We start from the raw sequence: 16,870 nt of genomic DNA, 5'->3' as shown, positions 1-16,870 counted from the left end.
GTACACATATGAAAATCAGTGGGAGCAAATTTGTAATATTAGTCAAATATGTTGATGACATTATGCTTTTGCAAATCATAAATGGTTATTATATGATGTAAAGAAGTTTCATTCTAATAATTTTGAAATGAAGAATATAGGTGAGGCATCCAATGTGATAGGAATATAAATATTCTATGATAGATCATATTTGGTATGTTTTCCTAATGGTTGGGGGAGCCAACTCATGGATAAGCGGAAGACAATCTATAAGTGTTACATTTATCGTGTAAGTTGAGTTTATGACATGCTTTGAGGCCAAAAATCATGCATGATGGCTATTATTGAGAATGTTTGAAATATGTTATTATATAAAGTCTCACATTGCCTAGTATTAAAATAGAGTAGAGTATCCATGTTATATATTAGACCCAAGTCTCTTGTTAAGATATAAGCACCAAATAGAAACATCTCATGGGCGTTTGGGCTCATGAGAAGTGGAATATCCTAAGGGCTTGTCTAGGACGTCATAGTGAAGGATATTAATTGTTAGCATATCCACAAAAGCACAGGAGCGATGACTGACTTTGATGTAGGGTACAACCTGGGAATTGGCTTTATTTCAAGGTGTAACACGTGGTAGAGATGCAAGGTGTGACATGAACATGGCTTGGATTCTAGGATGTGACACATGCATTGATTAGCATTGACGTAAGATGTGTGTTGTGATATACTCCTTATAGTGGAGTATGATAGTTCTTTTGAACTAGGATTGTCGAAGTAGACATGGTAGTAGCGGTTAGGCTTTCCAAGGAAGCTCCAATGTTCAGTTTGACTGAGTATTGAAGAGGAAAATTGTTGGTGAACTTTTGTGTAGAAGTTTCATATATCGAAAGACTTTCTAACAATAGATGGCTAGGTGGCGTATTCCATTTGATTAGGCATTGATCAAGATGAAGTCATATATTCACTAAGGTGGAGATTCTTGTGTAGATTTCCTAAGGAACGACATATTCGTCTATTACAATTGATGTGGAGATTGTTGGGAATGTTTGAAATATGCTATTCTATGAAGTCACATATTGCCTTATTAGAATAGAGTAGAGTATCAATGCTAGGACTCAAGTCCCTTGTTGTAATGTGCACCAAATAAAACACTTCATGGGCACTTGGGCTCATCGGTGTGCTAGGGTTTATAATCTTTATTTTCTGATAATATTTTGGTCGTCACTCAGCGTTCACAATTGATCGAACCTTATTAACAAATTCTTTTGTTTCTTCTCTTCTATTTATTTTATGCACTTTATTTGATTGTTTGTAGTCAACGTTGCGCAACGATCATTTCTGCTGCATCAACAGCTATGAACTTTACTTTAGCGTATGACATTGTAAACAATGTAAGTAGACCACTAAAGTTTAATCGTTATAATTTCAATATGTCTTCTTCTCTATGAATGACAAATATTTTAGAGATGCCACACATAGATTTAAAGTACATATCAATTAAAGAAGTACAGAAACAGAAGGTGTTCATACTGGTATTGATGTGATGGATTAGTTATCTAAAGGATTATTGCTAAAGATTTATATTAATGTGTCGAAAGAATGAGCATTATAAATAAGTCATTGTTAATATGATAGTACCTTATGTATATGTACATGTTCTTTTTCTAGCATGAAACATTTGAACTCAATGAAAATGTCATTTCCATAAATAAAGTTCAAGTTATCAATTTTAAAGTATATTTATATGGTTATAATAGGATAACTTTGTGAGCTTTCAAGAAGTAAATGGAAGTTTAAATTAAAGTTAGTTAGGTTAAGAGGATTGTGATACATGGAAAGAATCAGATTACTTTATATAATCGTCATGATTCAATCACTTCACTTCAATTAAGAATGATAATTTATAAGGTTCACGTGCAATTAAAATTATTTATGATTCTTCAAGTAACCAGATGAACGAAATGAGAGATTATTAAATTAAATAATCTTAGAAGTTATTAATTTGAATAACGTTCTTAGGAAATTAATGAGTGTAGGGCTGTTTATTAACTTCATTTCCTCTCACTTAGAGTTGGTTTGGGAGTTGGATTTTGGAGGGGAAGGGAGGGAAATGAAAGGCTTGGTAGCCATGAAACAAGTGTATATCATGGTTACCAAGCCTTTCCTTTCTTTTCCCTCCCTTCTCCAAAATCCAACTCACAAACTAACGCTTAATGAACATAGTGGAGAAGTTGTTTTCTCTAATAATTCTAAATCCCTCTATAACTAGTACTTAATACATTAAAAAAGTCATGTCATTGTTTGATTGTTTGATTTCTTCTAGTAGAAATACAAAGTAAGTTTTATAGAAACGTTTTTGGATGATTAAGGATTATGTGATACTATATAAAGAAGGAAACTATATTTTTAACCATCAAGAAACACACAGAGAAAATGAAGAAATGAGAACAAAAACAACCAAAAATGGATCAGAAACTAAACGAAACCAAAATGAAACTATACTTAATCTCTTTTTTTATCTCAAATTCCTAATTAAAGGGTTCTTATGAACCAGTTCATAAAAGACGCTCTTGAAGTTTAAATTTAAAGTAACACGTATAACATTCTATGCTCTTTGATTCTTTCCAACCCGTTAATAATTTCATTCTGTACATGCACACACACGATCAATTAAAATAATTAACATCGAAGGTCTTAATCACTTGCTTGTTATGTGAAAATAAATTTTGCGTTGACTTGCAAACTCAAAAGTTCACAAACTGAGCCCAAATGCATGCCAATTAGCAGATAGGGTCAATGAACATAGAGTGCCATATTTCAAATTCACCCATCATAGAACAAATATTTGGCCCTATGCACCTCTTTTCCTTTTTTATAGTCCTTATTCACCTGGCTATAGATTCAGGATAGCATACTTCAATTCAAATCTACTTTATAATCAAGTCATTTAAATAAATAAAAATACAATGGTTAAATTTAACGAATGAAAAATAACTAACATTGCATCAAACCTCAAGGATACTACTAAAGTACAATGACCCGTAGACCATTTTTTTCACAATCCTCAAATTTCCAGTAAAACACCAAATGAACTCTTCTTCCAAATTAAACAGATACAACACGAGCCTTGTACATGATTATGTATGCCATATGCCAATCACCTACAGACAAATATTACAAATTTTTAAATACTTATTTTTATTTAGCACATGCCAGAGGTTAGAAGGAGGGAAAATGATGCATGCCCTTGTCATTTCCTAGCAATGGAACTAGAAGAGTAAAAGTGATCAATTTAATCCTCCAAAAATGAGAGTCACTGATTTGATCCTAATGGATTTTGTGCCACCAAATAAGTCTAAGACTTAATCCTGATGTTTTAAATCTCTCAGGAACTTAATATTACACAATGTGTTGCATTTATGAACTTCTAGAATTTAATTGGTATTGAAGAAGTAGATTGGTTTACTGTAAAATAGTTAGTTAAGTGTAGAGTGGTAGTTAGAAGTGTCAGCTATTAACAGCTGTACACTTGTACTGTATATACTCAACTCCCCTTTGTAATCAAGTGATGAAATCACGAAGCTATCGATCCTAACTCCCTCTATCTACACTTAACTAACAATTTTACAGTAAACTTATCTACTTCTCTAATAATTGGTAACACAAATCTTCCAAGAAAATTAAAGTATGCATAAGCAGATCTTCTACTGGATGTCAAGTTAGAAAGATGCTGTTTGCACAACTAGTTTGTAAATCTAACATGCAGAGCTGCCTTATTGGAGGAAAAAAAGGAAATGACAAGATTGGACATTGGGTTTCTCATCTTTTTCTTTCCTAAAAAAGTAGATGGTCATGTTAGATGTACAAACTTGTACAACTAACAGTACTCTTTTTATAATATAGAAATTTCATTAGATGAAAAGAGAATAAAACGGAGAAGAGTACAAGAAATCCACAAATTAATTCGGCATACCTCCTCCAGATAGTTTAGTGATATCGTCTTCTACTCTTGGTTTGGGATTGTCATCATCAAACTCTATCCATTTCCCTACCGACAACAAAATAAATATTATATTACTTTGAGAAGGCCAGAACAGAAAGTCAGATAATAACCGCAACGCAATTTGTTTCAGAGAACCAACCATTTTCTTGCTTGACCCAACCAACATAATGTCCTGAATCGGCACTTCTACCCTTGTGGGTCAACACAGCAACCAAATCATAAATTCCAGTCAACTGTGCTTCTTTTTCACCTATAGACAAAATGTTGAGTAAAAAGTAGAAAGAGGATTGGCAATGGAGAAAATTTTCTTAGATAAATGTTGCTGGTTTTACCTTCTTCCATTGGAGCTACAGATGGCTCCCCTCCTCCATTTGATGATCCCTAAATCAATGGGAAACAGAAACTGTAAGGGAATATACTTATTTAAGCATGTGGTAGCACTTGTGGTATATGCAATGAAGATTCAATGAAATGCAAACTTGAAAAGGGCTCAAGAAGAATGACAATTCCGAATCATACTTTGGCAGTTTTAGGAATGGAATAGCTTTTTGAGATAACAAACCTATGAACCATAACAGTAAATCTCATGATATCAAACTCATGAAGTGGCCAACCCCAAATCTGCTATAATAGGGTCACAATTTACAGGATGGCCATTATGAACTTAAAAATTGCAAATATAACAACACAAACAATACTTAAATTTGACAGATTGTCAATTTGCACCTAATTAAAATTTTACAATTGTACGTTAATGATAAAAAATGATACCATGAATATATTGTTAGAAACAATGTACAATACTAACAAATAAGTGCTTAAAAAATAAAAGAACGTGAAAGAATAAAATAACTAGTAATTAATGTCAACAATAACAACTAAATTTAACCAAACATCCAAGCACTTGAAAAAATAATGTGAAAAAATAATAAATATCCAATGTCATAACCAGCTGTAAACATCCAATGTGAAAAAATAATAAATGCCAATCAAGATTCAATGAGAGTCATGGAGTGAGTAGTAAACCACTGGCATGCAACTCATAAGCTTATAGGAGATAAACAAGTATAAACCATTATAAAATTTATTAAAATGACACAGACACGGGTGTGAAGAAAGTGGACACTCAAGATAAAGAGGTGCTGTGATAAGATTAAAGTGTCTACAAATTAATGAGGGTGTGAAGAAGAATTAGATTTCATTACTGGAGCATGAAATCCCAATCCGAGCACTGTAATAGGGAATGGAATTTCCATACTCCACTGTAATTGCGTTGAATGAAGAATGGGATTGAATAACTATTACATACATTTTTTGCTAACGAACATGGAAATCAATGACTGGAATAGACATTCCTGTATATCAAACCAGATGTAAGTTGGGTTGTTTCCTCACCTCAGCATCAGACATCTTCACATCATTTTCCTTGCCAGTGGAGCTTTTCTCACTGCCTTTCAGACCAAACTTCTTGCCTTCCTCATTTCTTAGGATCTGTAGGTTACAACATCCAAAATGAGAATATAGACCACACATTCTACTAAGCAAGAATCTTTTTGTTCGAAAAATTCAAATGTCAAAGCAGGGTGGAGTAGATACCTGTCTAGGAGCATCCAACTTTTTACGAAGATCATCCGAACAAAAATCATAAACATCTAACACTAGAGGATAATCCACTTTCTGAGATAGCAAGCACAGTCATAAGTACATTGTAAGGATAGTGAGTATTAGTAAGGAAGATTATTCACACTCCAAATTTATCCGAGAACAAAAAAACGGAAAGATGGTGAGCATTACCCGTAAGATCTTAGCCTTTTGGTTGGATTCCCTTTTCCAAAAAAATCGAACAAACTGAACGGTCAAGTACCTTGACAAGGCAACGATTGAAGGCACTTTCAGAATTGCATCCATCAAAAATTAACGAGGAATAAAAATGAAGCTCATCAAAGTGACAACGATATCAATCTCGTATCAAGGGAGTAAAAAGGTAGCCATTTCATCTAATTCTAAACAACCAGAAGACTAAAACAGTTCTATTTGGCGATTCAATCTCATCAAAACTTGACCAATATCATAAAATCGTAAGAACTGTTTCATTCAATTTCTAGGATGTAAAGCTTAAATTAGTAATATCATAAAAAATAAACTCATAACTAAGTTTTGTTACTTAATAGAAACCAGAATCATTAGTGATTAAATATATAACCCAAACAAGACTGGTCATGGCAGATTCAATCTACAAAAAACAAACCTATCTATGCGCATAGGCCACAAGAACTACACCATTAAAATAAAACCTCATCAAGATTTGTGTGCCAGCGAAAATTGGGGGGTGGGGGGTAGAATAGACAATAAATTTTATTCCACACATTATACCAGTAACAGATAAAAAAACTGTTGGGTTGATATGGCATCAAAACCATAGGGGTAAGGAACTTGATCCTTGTCATTTATCATAATTCTATTTTATTTCAGCATATATTAATTTGGGTTTAGGCATTATTGCAAATTATTCTTGAGTTAGGGTATATGAGCATCAAAATTATGAACTTAAGACATAATCAAGATTTCAAATGCTCTATAAAAACAAATAAAAAAATCAAAGATGATAGCCAAAAAGAGAATATCAACCTTGGCAGGGCATTGATGCGTGATTCTTTCAAGAAGATGGCACTACGGCCCAAAGCAGGAGAAGCCTTCTCCAACTCTGATTTTAATCCCTACAAAAGCCAGCTAACTTGGTAAAAGTTCTTAAAAAGATGAAACACTCAACGTGGCAAAAGAACTACAAAGAATTCAAAAAGTTAAAGTGATAGTCATCATTTTTGTCCATACTCAACTAGGAAATTTGACTCACCCAGGTTCACACACACTAAACCTGGAGAAGGGCCCCACATCGAGCTTTGTTCATTTGCCAGAGTCTAGACATCAATTATGGCACACTAAAAACAATTTTCCATGTGAAACTAATCCTTTGGGAGAATTTAAAAAAGAGTAAAAGTATGTCCAATTCTAGTTACAATTAACCACCCCGGAGATAATGAAGTCAACAAAACACATTAACCACAGGTTGAACAGATACAAGTATACAACCAGTTAAATGATTATTTATTCCTAACAAGAAATATTTCTACCAGGAATTCCTTTCTTTCAAATTTTATTCCTTTTTGTTTGTCTACACATTTGAACCATAAGTGTTAGGAAGAAAGTTGAGGTAGCTCCTATTGTACAAAAGATAGAAGAATTGCGCCTTAGGTGGTATGGGTATGTGCAAAGGAGACTCTTAGTAGCCCAGGTAAGGATAGTACATCAAATGGAGATTAAACTAATTTCTAGAGGAATGGGGAGACCAAGAAAAATCATACGTGAAAATATTAAGAAAGATTCAAAGATTAGTGTTTTATCAATGGATATGACTTATGAGAGCATTATTGTGTCATTGACCCATGTAGCTGACTTCACCTAGTGAGACTAAGGTTTGATTGTTGTTATATTTAAACCAAACCTGAGACCTCTGCAGCAATCTGAGAAAAGATGTGTACAGGTAAAAGTGCAATAAATAATGTTGAAGTGATTGATTTTGCACAGCAACCAAAATCACATGAGCAATGACAGTACACAAAAAAAACTTGTTTCCACTAGGGTGAGTTGGCTACAATGATAAACAGTGCCATTGTATTATTCATAAACCAAGCCTTCAAAAAGGTCATTTAGATCTAAATACTTTTGAATGAATTTGATTGCATTTTAACTTGTTCTTCTTATAGCTCTAACTATCCGTTTCTTCATTAGACAGTTCTAAATAGAATCATAGAAAGAAAAAAGGTCATTAAATTATGCAGTTCAAGTAGGAAGCAATCCACCATAATTGCACGTCCATTGATGCAATCACACAATTGAACAGCTTGGTTGAATGTGTAGTGGGGGATGATGATGGAAGACAGTGGGAGATAAAAATAAATAAATGACTAAACTTTAGACTAGCAAGGAGAATATAACATCCTTAGTAAACAATATATGCACTACTGTCAATTGAGCGAGACAGGCCTCCTTGGTAATAAAGATATAGCACTTACATGTTTTAGTCCTTCATGCAAATGGTTCACCTCGTGCGATATATGGCATTTAAGTGAATAAACAGATTCCGCTTCTGAGGTTTCTTCATTACTCTCTTGGCAATGAACCCTAACAATTTATGAAATCACTATCAGACAATGAGTACATAAAAGGATAAAAGCTTATACACACTAATGAATACATCTGTGAATTGTCTCTTTTCATGTATAATTAATTGAACCACCATAAAACGGGCTACAATGCTGCACAAGGAAACAAAATCATGTATAAAACACAAGAGAATAAAGTATCTCCTCAGGTGATAACTTACCTCCTCTAGCCAGTAATAGCATGACATGTGTACTATTATGTTTAGTTTTAAAAACATTTTTGTAGAAAATGACTAAATATGACAAATGTGATGATTTTAGTGGCTGGATGAGATAACTTATCTCCTTATACCATGAGATACTTTATTCTCAAAACACAAACTGAAAACCCTCCGACAAGAAGCCCCACTGAGTCATGAATACATAATCATAGGCCGTGAGTTACAAGGAAATGAGCCTTGTCTTAGCCTCCCCAGCCCATCTACTTCAGTTCATTTGCAACAGCACAAAATAAAGAAGAAAAATATGCATTCTTATGCCCCCCAGTTTCTTTGTAAGTGCAGAAGCAAATTTATCATAATTCCTAATCCCAATGAATTCAAAAACATTGAATCAATACAAGGGTTCTTCATTTATGAAGTAATCATCTTCAGACACTGAATAGATTTGTCTTCATAACAAAATTCTGAGATTCCCTTCAGTTGGAGATTAATTTCTAAAAGCACCACATGTGGATATAATTTTTCACTACTTTTAAACACCAGCTCTGCCATATAGGCACTTTCTAAACACAAGATGACAAGAGCCTTCTCCAACATGAAACATATATAACAATGGAAAATCAGAAAATAGTCATAAAATTTTGATGATTTACGATCATAAGTCTGGCTGTAAGCACAAAATATTATGAATACAATTAACTTATTGCACATTAGTGGCCAATAGTTTTGAGATGAGTCTAACAATACCTGCTATTCAGTTCTATACCAAAAAGAGCCTTCACTGCATCAGAATTTTCACTGAAAATAACACATTTTTATATTGAAATAAATACAGGGCATAATAAAGAAATGATTCAAATTTGAACAATGTACAATCCACAGAAATTGTACAACACAGTAGACCGCATTGAAATTGCATTTTAAACTGATTTTGACCGGCCATGCAGAAAATGGAGGCTAACTGTTCAGTAATTTAATTTAAATCTACCAACTTTTTCTACATAATAAAAAGAGTATCAATAGCACTAAATAGCAGTGCTACAGCGGCCCTATGTCAAGCTTACCCTATTTCACCCAAGCTAACCCCTTTTCCAGCCAAGCCACCCTGTTTCAAGAAGGCTCGCCCCTTTGCAGCTTCCTCTGTTCTGCAGGTAACTTTCTCTCTGTTTTTCTGACCATTTTTTGGTGTATATTTATCTTCCACACAATGGTAAGGTTGCTTGCATTGTGACCTCGAGATTGTGGGTACAAAATTCAAATTCTGGAAACAACCTCTTCGCTTGCATGGGTAAGGCTACATACATTTACCCTCCCCAGATCCCACTAGGTGGGAGCCTCGTGCATTGGGCCGCCTTTTATTTATCTTCCACACACAGAGACCTTTTACTTTGTCTTTTTATCTTTTTAGAATTTAGATCTCATTCTATTTTTCAATCTGAATCATGACGACACATCAAATTTTGAGTCTGGAAACATTGTTTTTTGTTCATAAGAAACTTTCGCAATTAATAGAAATATTAATTAGGCATATACTATGCTGTGTAGCACTTATTAATCTGGGTGTCATTGACATACAGAAGCAGTTACATTTGTTACTGTGAAAAGGAAGAGTTACCTTGATCCAGGGGACTTGAGAGACTGAGAAAGTGTGTACAGGAGTTGTGCCCAACATTCTTCAGCATCCTATTAGACATGAAAAATTAAGTAGTAACTATACACAATCATTAAGAGAATAATACTAATTCCACACAGTGATATGCAACCTATGAACCTGTTGCATGAAAACCCCATTATGCAGCTGGCCAAATTGAGGAAACTTTTTCCTTAATACCTGAAAAAGTTTGAAACATATCAGGCATCTTCTTTCTCAAACCAAACATTATGATAAGCAGAATAGAAACCAGTCATTAAAATGTTCATGAAAAGGGAAAATCTTCAATATACAAATCAATCTATTTCCCAAAGCAGCAAAATAAAAGTTGTGGAACATACAAATCAATATATTTCTAGAACAACATTCTAATCTAGGGAGTCAATTGTGGACAGCAGAGCATATCAGTCGACCCCAAAAACACTATAGCGGGCAGTGGGATGACCGCTACTACTAAGGGGAAAAATATAACTAATTGATAACCTAAACATATAAATACACAAAAAACATCAAATACACCAAATTATATGCCATACGCTACACATATAAATATACAAATACACCAAAATACATTAAAATATAAGTCATTCATACTCTTTAAGTTTTGATAACAAAAAGAAACTCAAGAAGGAAGGGAAGGGGAAAACAAATGGAAGGGAAGGAGGAAACAAAAGAAATTTAAGTAATACATTAATTAAAATCATTAAAATCGGAAAGTGTTGAACATGTAAATATGGAAAACAAAAAGAAATTCACATAAGGAAGGGAAAGGGGAGAAGAATGAAAGAGAAGGGAAGGAAGTGAAGCACGTGTGTTTTCACATGACTTTCTAAAAGGGAGGAGTTTTTTATATAAAAAACCTAAAAACTAATGCCATGTAATAAAAAATAAGGGCAAAAATGACATCCCCCATTAAAATTAGGGTTCTTCATGTTGGACCAGGTTCTGCAGCAGGTTTTGGCCCATGTCTCTGCTGCAACTCAACTCAACCCACGACGGGCACGATGGCCAACCGCACTGCTATGCGTCATTCTATCACTGGGAAGAACGGAAATGTCTACAACCTCCGCTATCGCACCGCTGTCATGTGCGATCGACTACCTAGATTCTAATACTGATAATGGTCTACTTCAGATGATAATTACAGAGTTAGATCATAAATATGTGGTCCACAGCAACATTAATAAATGTCGTAACAAACAACCATCGTATACATCTCTCTGCAGAAATGAACTATTGGATGATTGAGAGTTCAATGGCAGAAGATATTCAGATGGCTAAGTACCACCAGTAGAGGTGGCAGACAGCAAAAAGAATAACATGGGGTATATATAACCACTATAAAGGCATGTCTTATGAGAAGACTTCCACCCTTAAGAACCAATAGTAAGTAAAAGTCAAGTTCATCAGAGTGGGCTAAGTATCTGTTGAAGTTTTCATAAATTTTGAAAATATATATTTTAGAGGGTGAGTTTGGTGCAACTGTAAGGTTGTTGCTTAGTGACCATGGGGTCATGGGTTCAAATCTTGGAAACAGCCTCTCCGCTTGTGGGGCAAGGTTGAGTACAAAATTTACTAGCCAAAAAGCAAATTCGGTAGTTAAACATAAATATCTCATACTAATGCAAACAAAATTTGTGACACGGCGCTTTCAAGATGTCTAACAATAATATCCTATACCAAACATAACGAAAATAATCCATCACAAAATACTAATTTGAACAAATGTAGCTGAAATGCCAAGGGTCCAAAAACTGATACTCCTAACTCCTACGACCTTGTCAAAAGTATATGTAAGCAAACAGATGTCAAATTCAAAAGGATTCAGAAAAAGAACAAAGTAACAAAATATGATTTTTGTTATAAATGATACTTAATTTCCAACTTGAATCCTGAAATCATAAATTTGAACCAGAACTCATGCTAATCTACCCAAAACTATTGTTTCATTAGGACATTTAAAATTCAAGAGTACTCTTCCCAAAACCTTATAATATAATGTAAAGATATAGATTAAAATATAAATAAGTAATGCAGCAAAATAGTTATATAACAGAACTAGATAATGTACCATCCAAAATTGCATTGGAGCTACAGGCTTGACACTTTTATCAAGCTCGCTGAATAAATCACGGGTAGCAATGGTCAACATATGGGAGGTTTGATCAACATCATTGGTTCGTCCTGAATGTGAGTACCTGATCCCAAGAAAGTTCACAAATTGTTCATCATATATTAAACATATAAAATGCCATTTTTTGTCACCTTAGAAAGTACTCACTTAATCAGAGATGACTTTAACTCTGGCACCGAATGGAGGCATTGCAATGTTGAGTTCATATAACAGGTATTTCCCAAATTGAAAAGGCCTGCAGTATGCCCCTAGAAGAATCAACCATCATATAGATCCCACCCACCCCAAAGGAAAGAGAAAAAATCAGAAACTAAAACATAAAAGTTCTGTGCTGTATTACTTTGCCAATAACAAGTAGAAAATAAACAAATAAAAAGAAAATGGACTGGAACAATAATGCCCACTTGATAATATTAAACATTGTTAGAATATGAATGATGTTTTGGAGTAAACACCTTCAAAGATATTTGCAACATCAAACTGGTACTCAAATTATCAATGACATCAAATTGGTCCTTTGATGACAATCAAAACCAACAGTTCCATACTTCAGGACCAATATATAAAAAGTATGACATTGAGGGACTAATTTGATGTCATGTATATCTTTATAGGACCAATTATGTGTATTTAAAAAACAAATGCAATACCTTTAGAGGCCAAGTGCATATTTACTCTATGAATGTCAACAAAAATTATCATATTATATTATGTAGCTGACAGCAACTAGGCCCACTGATTATGCGAAAATCAAACACTAGAACAGAGGAAGCACAAAATATGTGATGGCAAAAGAAAATAGACAAAGGTTAACCACAATCATAAGAACAATTTGCAATATGCAGAACTGCTAGTGATGTGAATGTATATAGAGGAAATATTAGAACTTACAATAGCAACTACTTGCTCTTCTTCAGGAAGATCTTCAACAAAAACAGTTCCCTTCTCTGGAGATTTCACAATTTCATCTGCTGTTCCCATCATCATTAGCTTTTGACCCTGCAAAAAGAGATTATGGAGATCATGTAAGTATATAAGGGTGAATCACACAGTAGAATAATACAAAAAAACACTAGCAGCACTAACCTGTTTCACTCCTAATGTAGACCAATCTGCGTCATCCTGGATTACGAGAATAAAAGAAAGGAGAATAAATAGTTATAAAACAACATTCCAATTTATAATAACTCATGATATCTTTTATAAGATCGACAGCAATTGAGGTTGTGTATTAACAAGTAAAAATTTCAAAATCAAATCAAATTAAGCTTGTTCAGCATCATTTTGCTTATCAGTATCACATCCAACTATCTTACCTTTAACAGACCACCCTTGACCATAATCTTTTGTCTTTCTGGAGGTACCCCTGTTAGATCATACAATTGGCACTTAAAAACATATGGGGGTTGGGTCATATCAATTTCTACATCTTTCAAAAGCTCCTTTTGCCATTTTACGCTCACTGTAGAGAAAAATACAGTGCAGTAGTAAGTAATGCAATCAACTATATTAAAGATAGCATCACAAATTACAAATTGACAAGGCAAAAAACAATCATCAATATTAAACAAAATTTCAAATCTTAAAGCAACTCTAGGACCTCCACAGTCATCATCAAAAAACAATTTCAGTATATTGCCAACAACATTCAAAAGATATGAAACTAGGGGTCCATGTGTTTAAGCTACTTTTAACCACACAAAAAGTGCTTTTTTATAATAAAATCACTACAAGCATTTATATGTTTGTTTAATTGATACTAAAAAGCAATAGCCAGTAAAAAAAATATAAACTAGGGGCTACACTTTTCAGATACTCCAAAAGAGAAGAGAGTAAAAAACCACTTTTTATAATTATAGCAACTAGCTAAAGCATAACCACTTCCGATTTACATATAAGCTATACAACCAAAATCACTTGTTCATAATATTTTAAAATCAATTTCTTTAATCTCACACAAACGGGGCCTATGGCAATTAATAAGGGAATAGTTTAACTTCAAAACAAGTTAAATATGACTAGCTACAACTCTACTCTCCAAAGCTTAAATACTAAATATTGAAGATTAACAAATCACGCAAATTGAAAAATCATAGCCCAAACTAGTTAAACTAAAATAGCAGATTATTCAAAACGCAAGACATAAACGAAATCAAGTTCAAATCCCTATATTGAGTTAAATAATTCGATTAAAAACTTTTTTTATTTCTATTTCACAGTGAACAAACATAGGAACACTGGAACCCTAATTCACCAACGTCACATCTCGATTATTTCAAATACGGCATAAAAATGAACAAATTGAAGAAACAAAAAAGACACCGAAATTAATGGAAATTAAAGAATGAAGAAAAACGAATAATCGGTTATTGAGAATCGAAGTGAGAGAAGAATTGTGCGTACCAGTAATCATGGTTGAAGAGAATAGAAGGATCGAGAAGTAAGGAATAAGAAGAAGAAGGAGTTTTGATATAAGAGCAAAGTTTTGATTTGAAGGAAGGGTAAAAGTGGAAAATAAGAAAGAAACGTGTTAATGTGGACTTTCTTTTATCTTTAAAGCCTGGCCCACGTTTAATCAACCAAGCCCACAAAAGTTTTTGTTTGTTGTTTTGTTAACCTGAAATTTGAAGTCTTGTTTTTTGAAATCAAATGTTATTTTTTTTATCTACTAACAATATGTTGATCTATTAGTGTAAGACTCTACTAAATTTTTTGGATGATTAAAAAGTTAAATATTTAATTCCATTGGAATAGACAGTCACGTACCTCAAAAGGGATTAATTCCTTATTCAAGAGTTGTGGGAATACATTGGTGGTAGTAGTACCCCAAAAATGTTATTGTTTATACTTTATTATTTAGTTGCATTTTTTAAGAAATACAATTTTGAACCATATTGTTAATGATAAGTAGTAGAAAGTAGGAGACCAATGTCTCTTGTGTTGGTGTAATTTGAAATTAGAAATAGTTTGGAGTTGTTAGAATATGTGGTTTTGGGTTCCATCCCAAATTTTTGTATGCAAAATAATTGTTAGGGGGTATTGATTAGGAAAGATATATACCCTTTGGGATAGGAGCTAAGAAACATATAATACAACACAAATATAGGAATGTGAGATATATATATTTTAAAATTCAGTTTTGTTACGGTTTTGATATCATGAAAGTGATTATCAATTTCTGGTACCATTTTTTATTAATAAAAAAACAATTTTAAAAATTATAAAAGTACAACTATAATAATATCTAGTTGTTGTTTACTAAAATCTAGTTTTAGTTGGTTGATATTTATCATTTTCGTTTTAATTTTAAAATAAAAAACTAACGGGATACTATCTAATATCAATTGATTATAATAATTATTAAATAAAATAAAAATGAAAAATAATTTTAAATAAGTATGAGGTTGTTGGGTGTCTATTATCTCTAAAAAAAGATAAATTAATTAAATAAAAAACTCATAACAAAAATTTGAATTGAAGTAAGAGATGAAGGGTTGTTACAAGATTTGTTGGGTTGATTAGGTGATTCCTATCATCAAGGTACACAAATTCACATGTAAGTAGACTATCCTAATTCCTAAGTCTTTATTTTTTTGGTTTACTACCAATATCCTTGCACTTGAGATAATTTTATCTGAGCCGAAAATATTTATTGGTACGTGAGGCTAAGTCTTTAATTGAACACGCTAAAAAACACAATTATGAATAAAATAGGAAAACAAAATATTTTTGTGCCATGCTAAATGTTAGCAACACGGTTTTCCAGTGTTGATGACGTCAGTTTGGTCTTCCTCTCACTTTGCTTAACATCCATAGCACCAAACAAAATTTTCATTCTTATTTGAGATCACGTATTATTTTATAATTTATTATAATTTTCCATGAAATAACAACAACATCTACTTTTTTCTTGTAATGACAAACATCATTTTTATTCTTATTTGACTACTTTTTCACACAATATTTATATCTCTCCTCATTTTCTTTGGCTAAGAACAACTCAGAATTATTCTTATTTAAGAATAAAAATAAAGAAATAAGAACGACACAGTGAAGAACAAGTAATAATGTTCTTATTCCATTAAGAACAAGCCTAGCGCAACCATTTGTGACATCTATATTGCTTCTGTGTTGTAATGTTGTAAGTCAGCGCATGTATGACACGTGTCGCCTCCTTGTGCTTATCGCATGTTTGTCCTGTATTCTACCAACGAGAAAAATTTGAGTATATATATATCTATACCATTATATAAAGGGAAAACTTCATTTAACTGTCACTGGAGTAATTTCTATTCCTTTTTTACCCTTTATAAGTCTAAAAAATCATTTCTCTATAGATTATGAAGTATGTTAATTTAATTAATGTATCTTTTTAAACTGCCACAACAGTTTTGTTTTGACGGGAATGTGGGTAAGTTATGTCAACACGCTAGTTATAGTAATGGATAAGGCAATAATAACAATTAGTTATCTTCATCTTCTTCATCTTCAACAATAACCATAAAGAAACTGTCCTCCACACAAGGACATCCTGCTCATTTTTTCCTGCATATTTTTGAATTTGTTACACTAACTTACATGCTATGAACGAAATTTACAGTACTGCACAAATTCAACAACAAAAGGAGAAAGTATAAAACACATTCCAGAGATCAGTCCATAGTATCAAGGTATGTCATACTTTTTCATGTTAAATTATTAACGTTACAAAAG

At 33.0% G+C, this 16,870-nt stretch overlaps 1 protein-coding gene across 1 annotated transcript; it reads right to left on the bottom strand.

The window, feature by feature from the left end:
* On the bottom strand, nt 2,895-14,671 carry LOC109357237 (ubiquitin carboxyl-terminal hydrolase 6-like). The gene is made up of 18 exons (XM_019601049.1): nt 14,561-14,671; nt 13,474-13,619; nt 13,244-13,279; nt 13,049-13,156; nt 12,305-12,405; nt 12,095-12,221; nt 10,144-10,203; nt 9,988-10,055; nt 9,120-9,170; nt 8,062-8,170; nt 6,617-6,705; nt 5,783-5,852; nt 5,585-5,665; nt 5,384-5,479; nt 4,321-4,369; nt 4,128-4,238; nt 3,959-4,033; nt 2,895-3,146 (listed from the first exon to the last, which is right to left on the bottom strand). The coding sequence occupies exons 1-18, from the start codon at nt 14,568-14,570 to the stop codon at nt 3,091-3,093; spliced, it is 1,443 nt and encodes a 480-aa protein (XP_019456594.1). The 5' UTR covers nt 14,571-14,671; the 3' UTR covers nt 2,895-3,090.

Source organism: Lupinus angustifolius, chromosome LG09, assembly GCF_001865875.1.
Source record: "Lupinus angustifolius cultivar Tanjil chromosome LG09, LupAngTanjil_v1.0, whole genome shotgun sequence".
NCBI lineage: Eukaryota > Viridiplantae > Streptophyta > Magnoliopsida > Fabales > Fabaceae > Lupinus > Lupinus angustifolius.
This window is presented reverse-complemented; position numbering and strand designations above follow the sequence as displayed.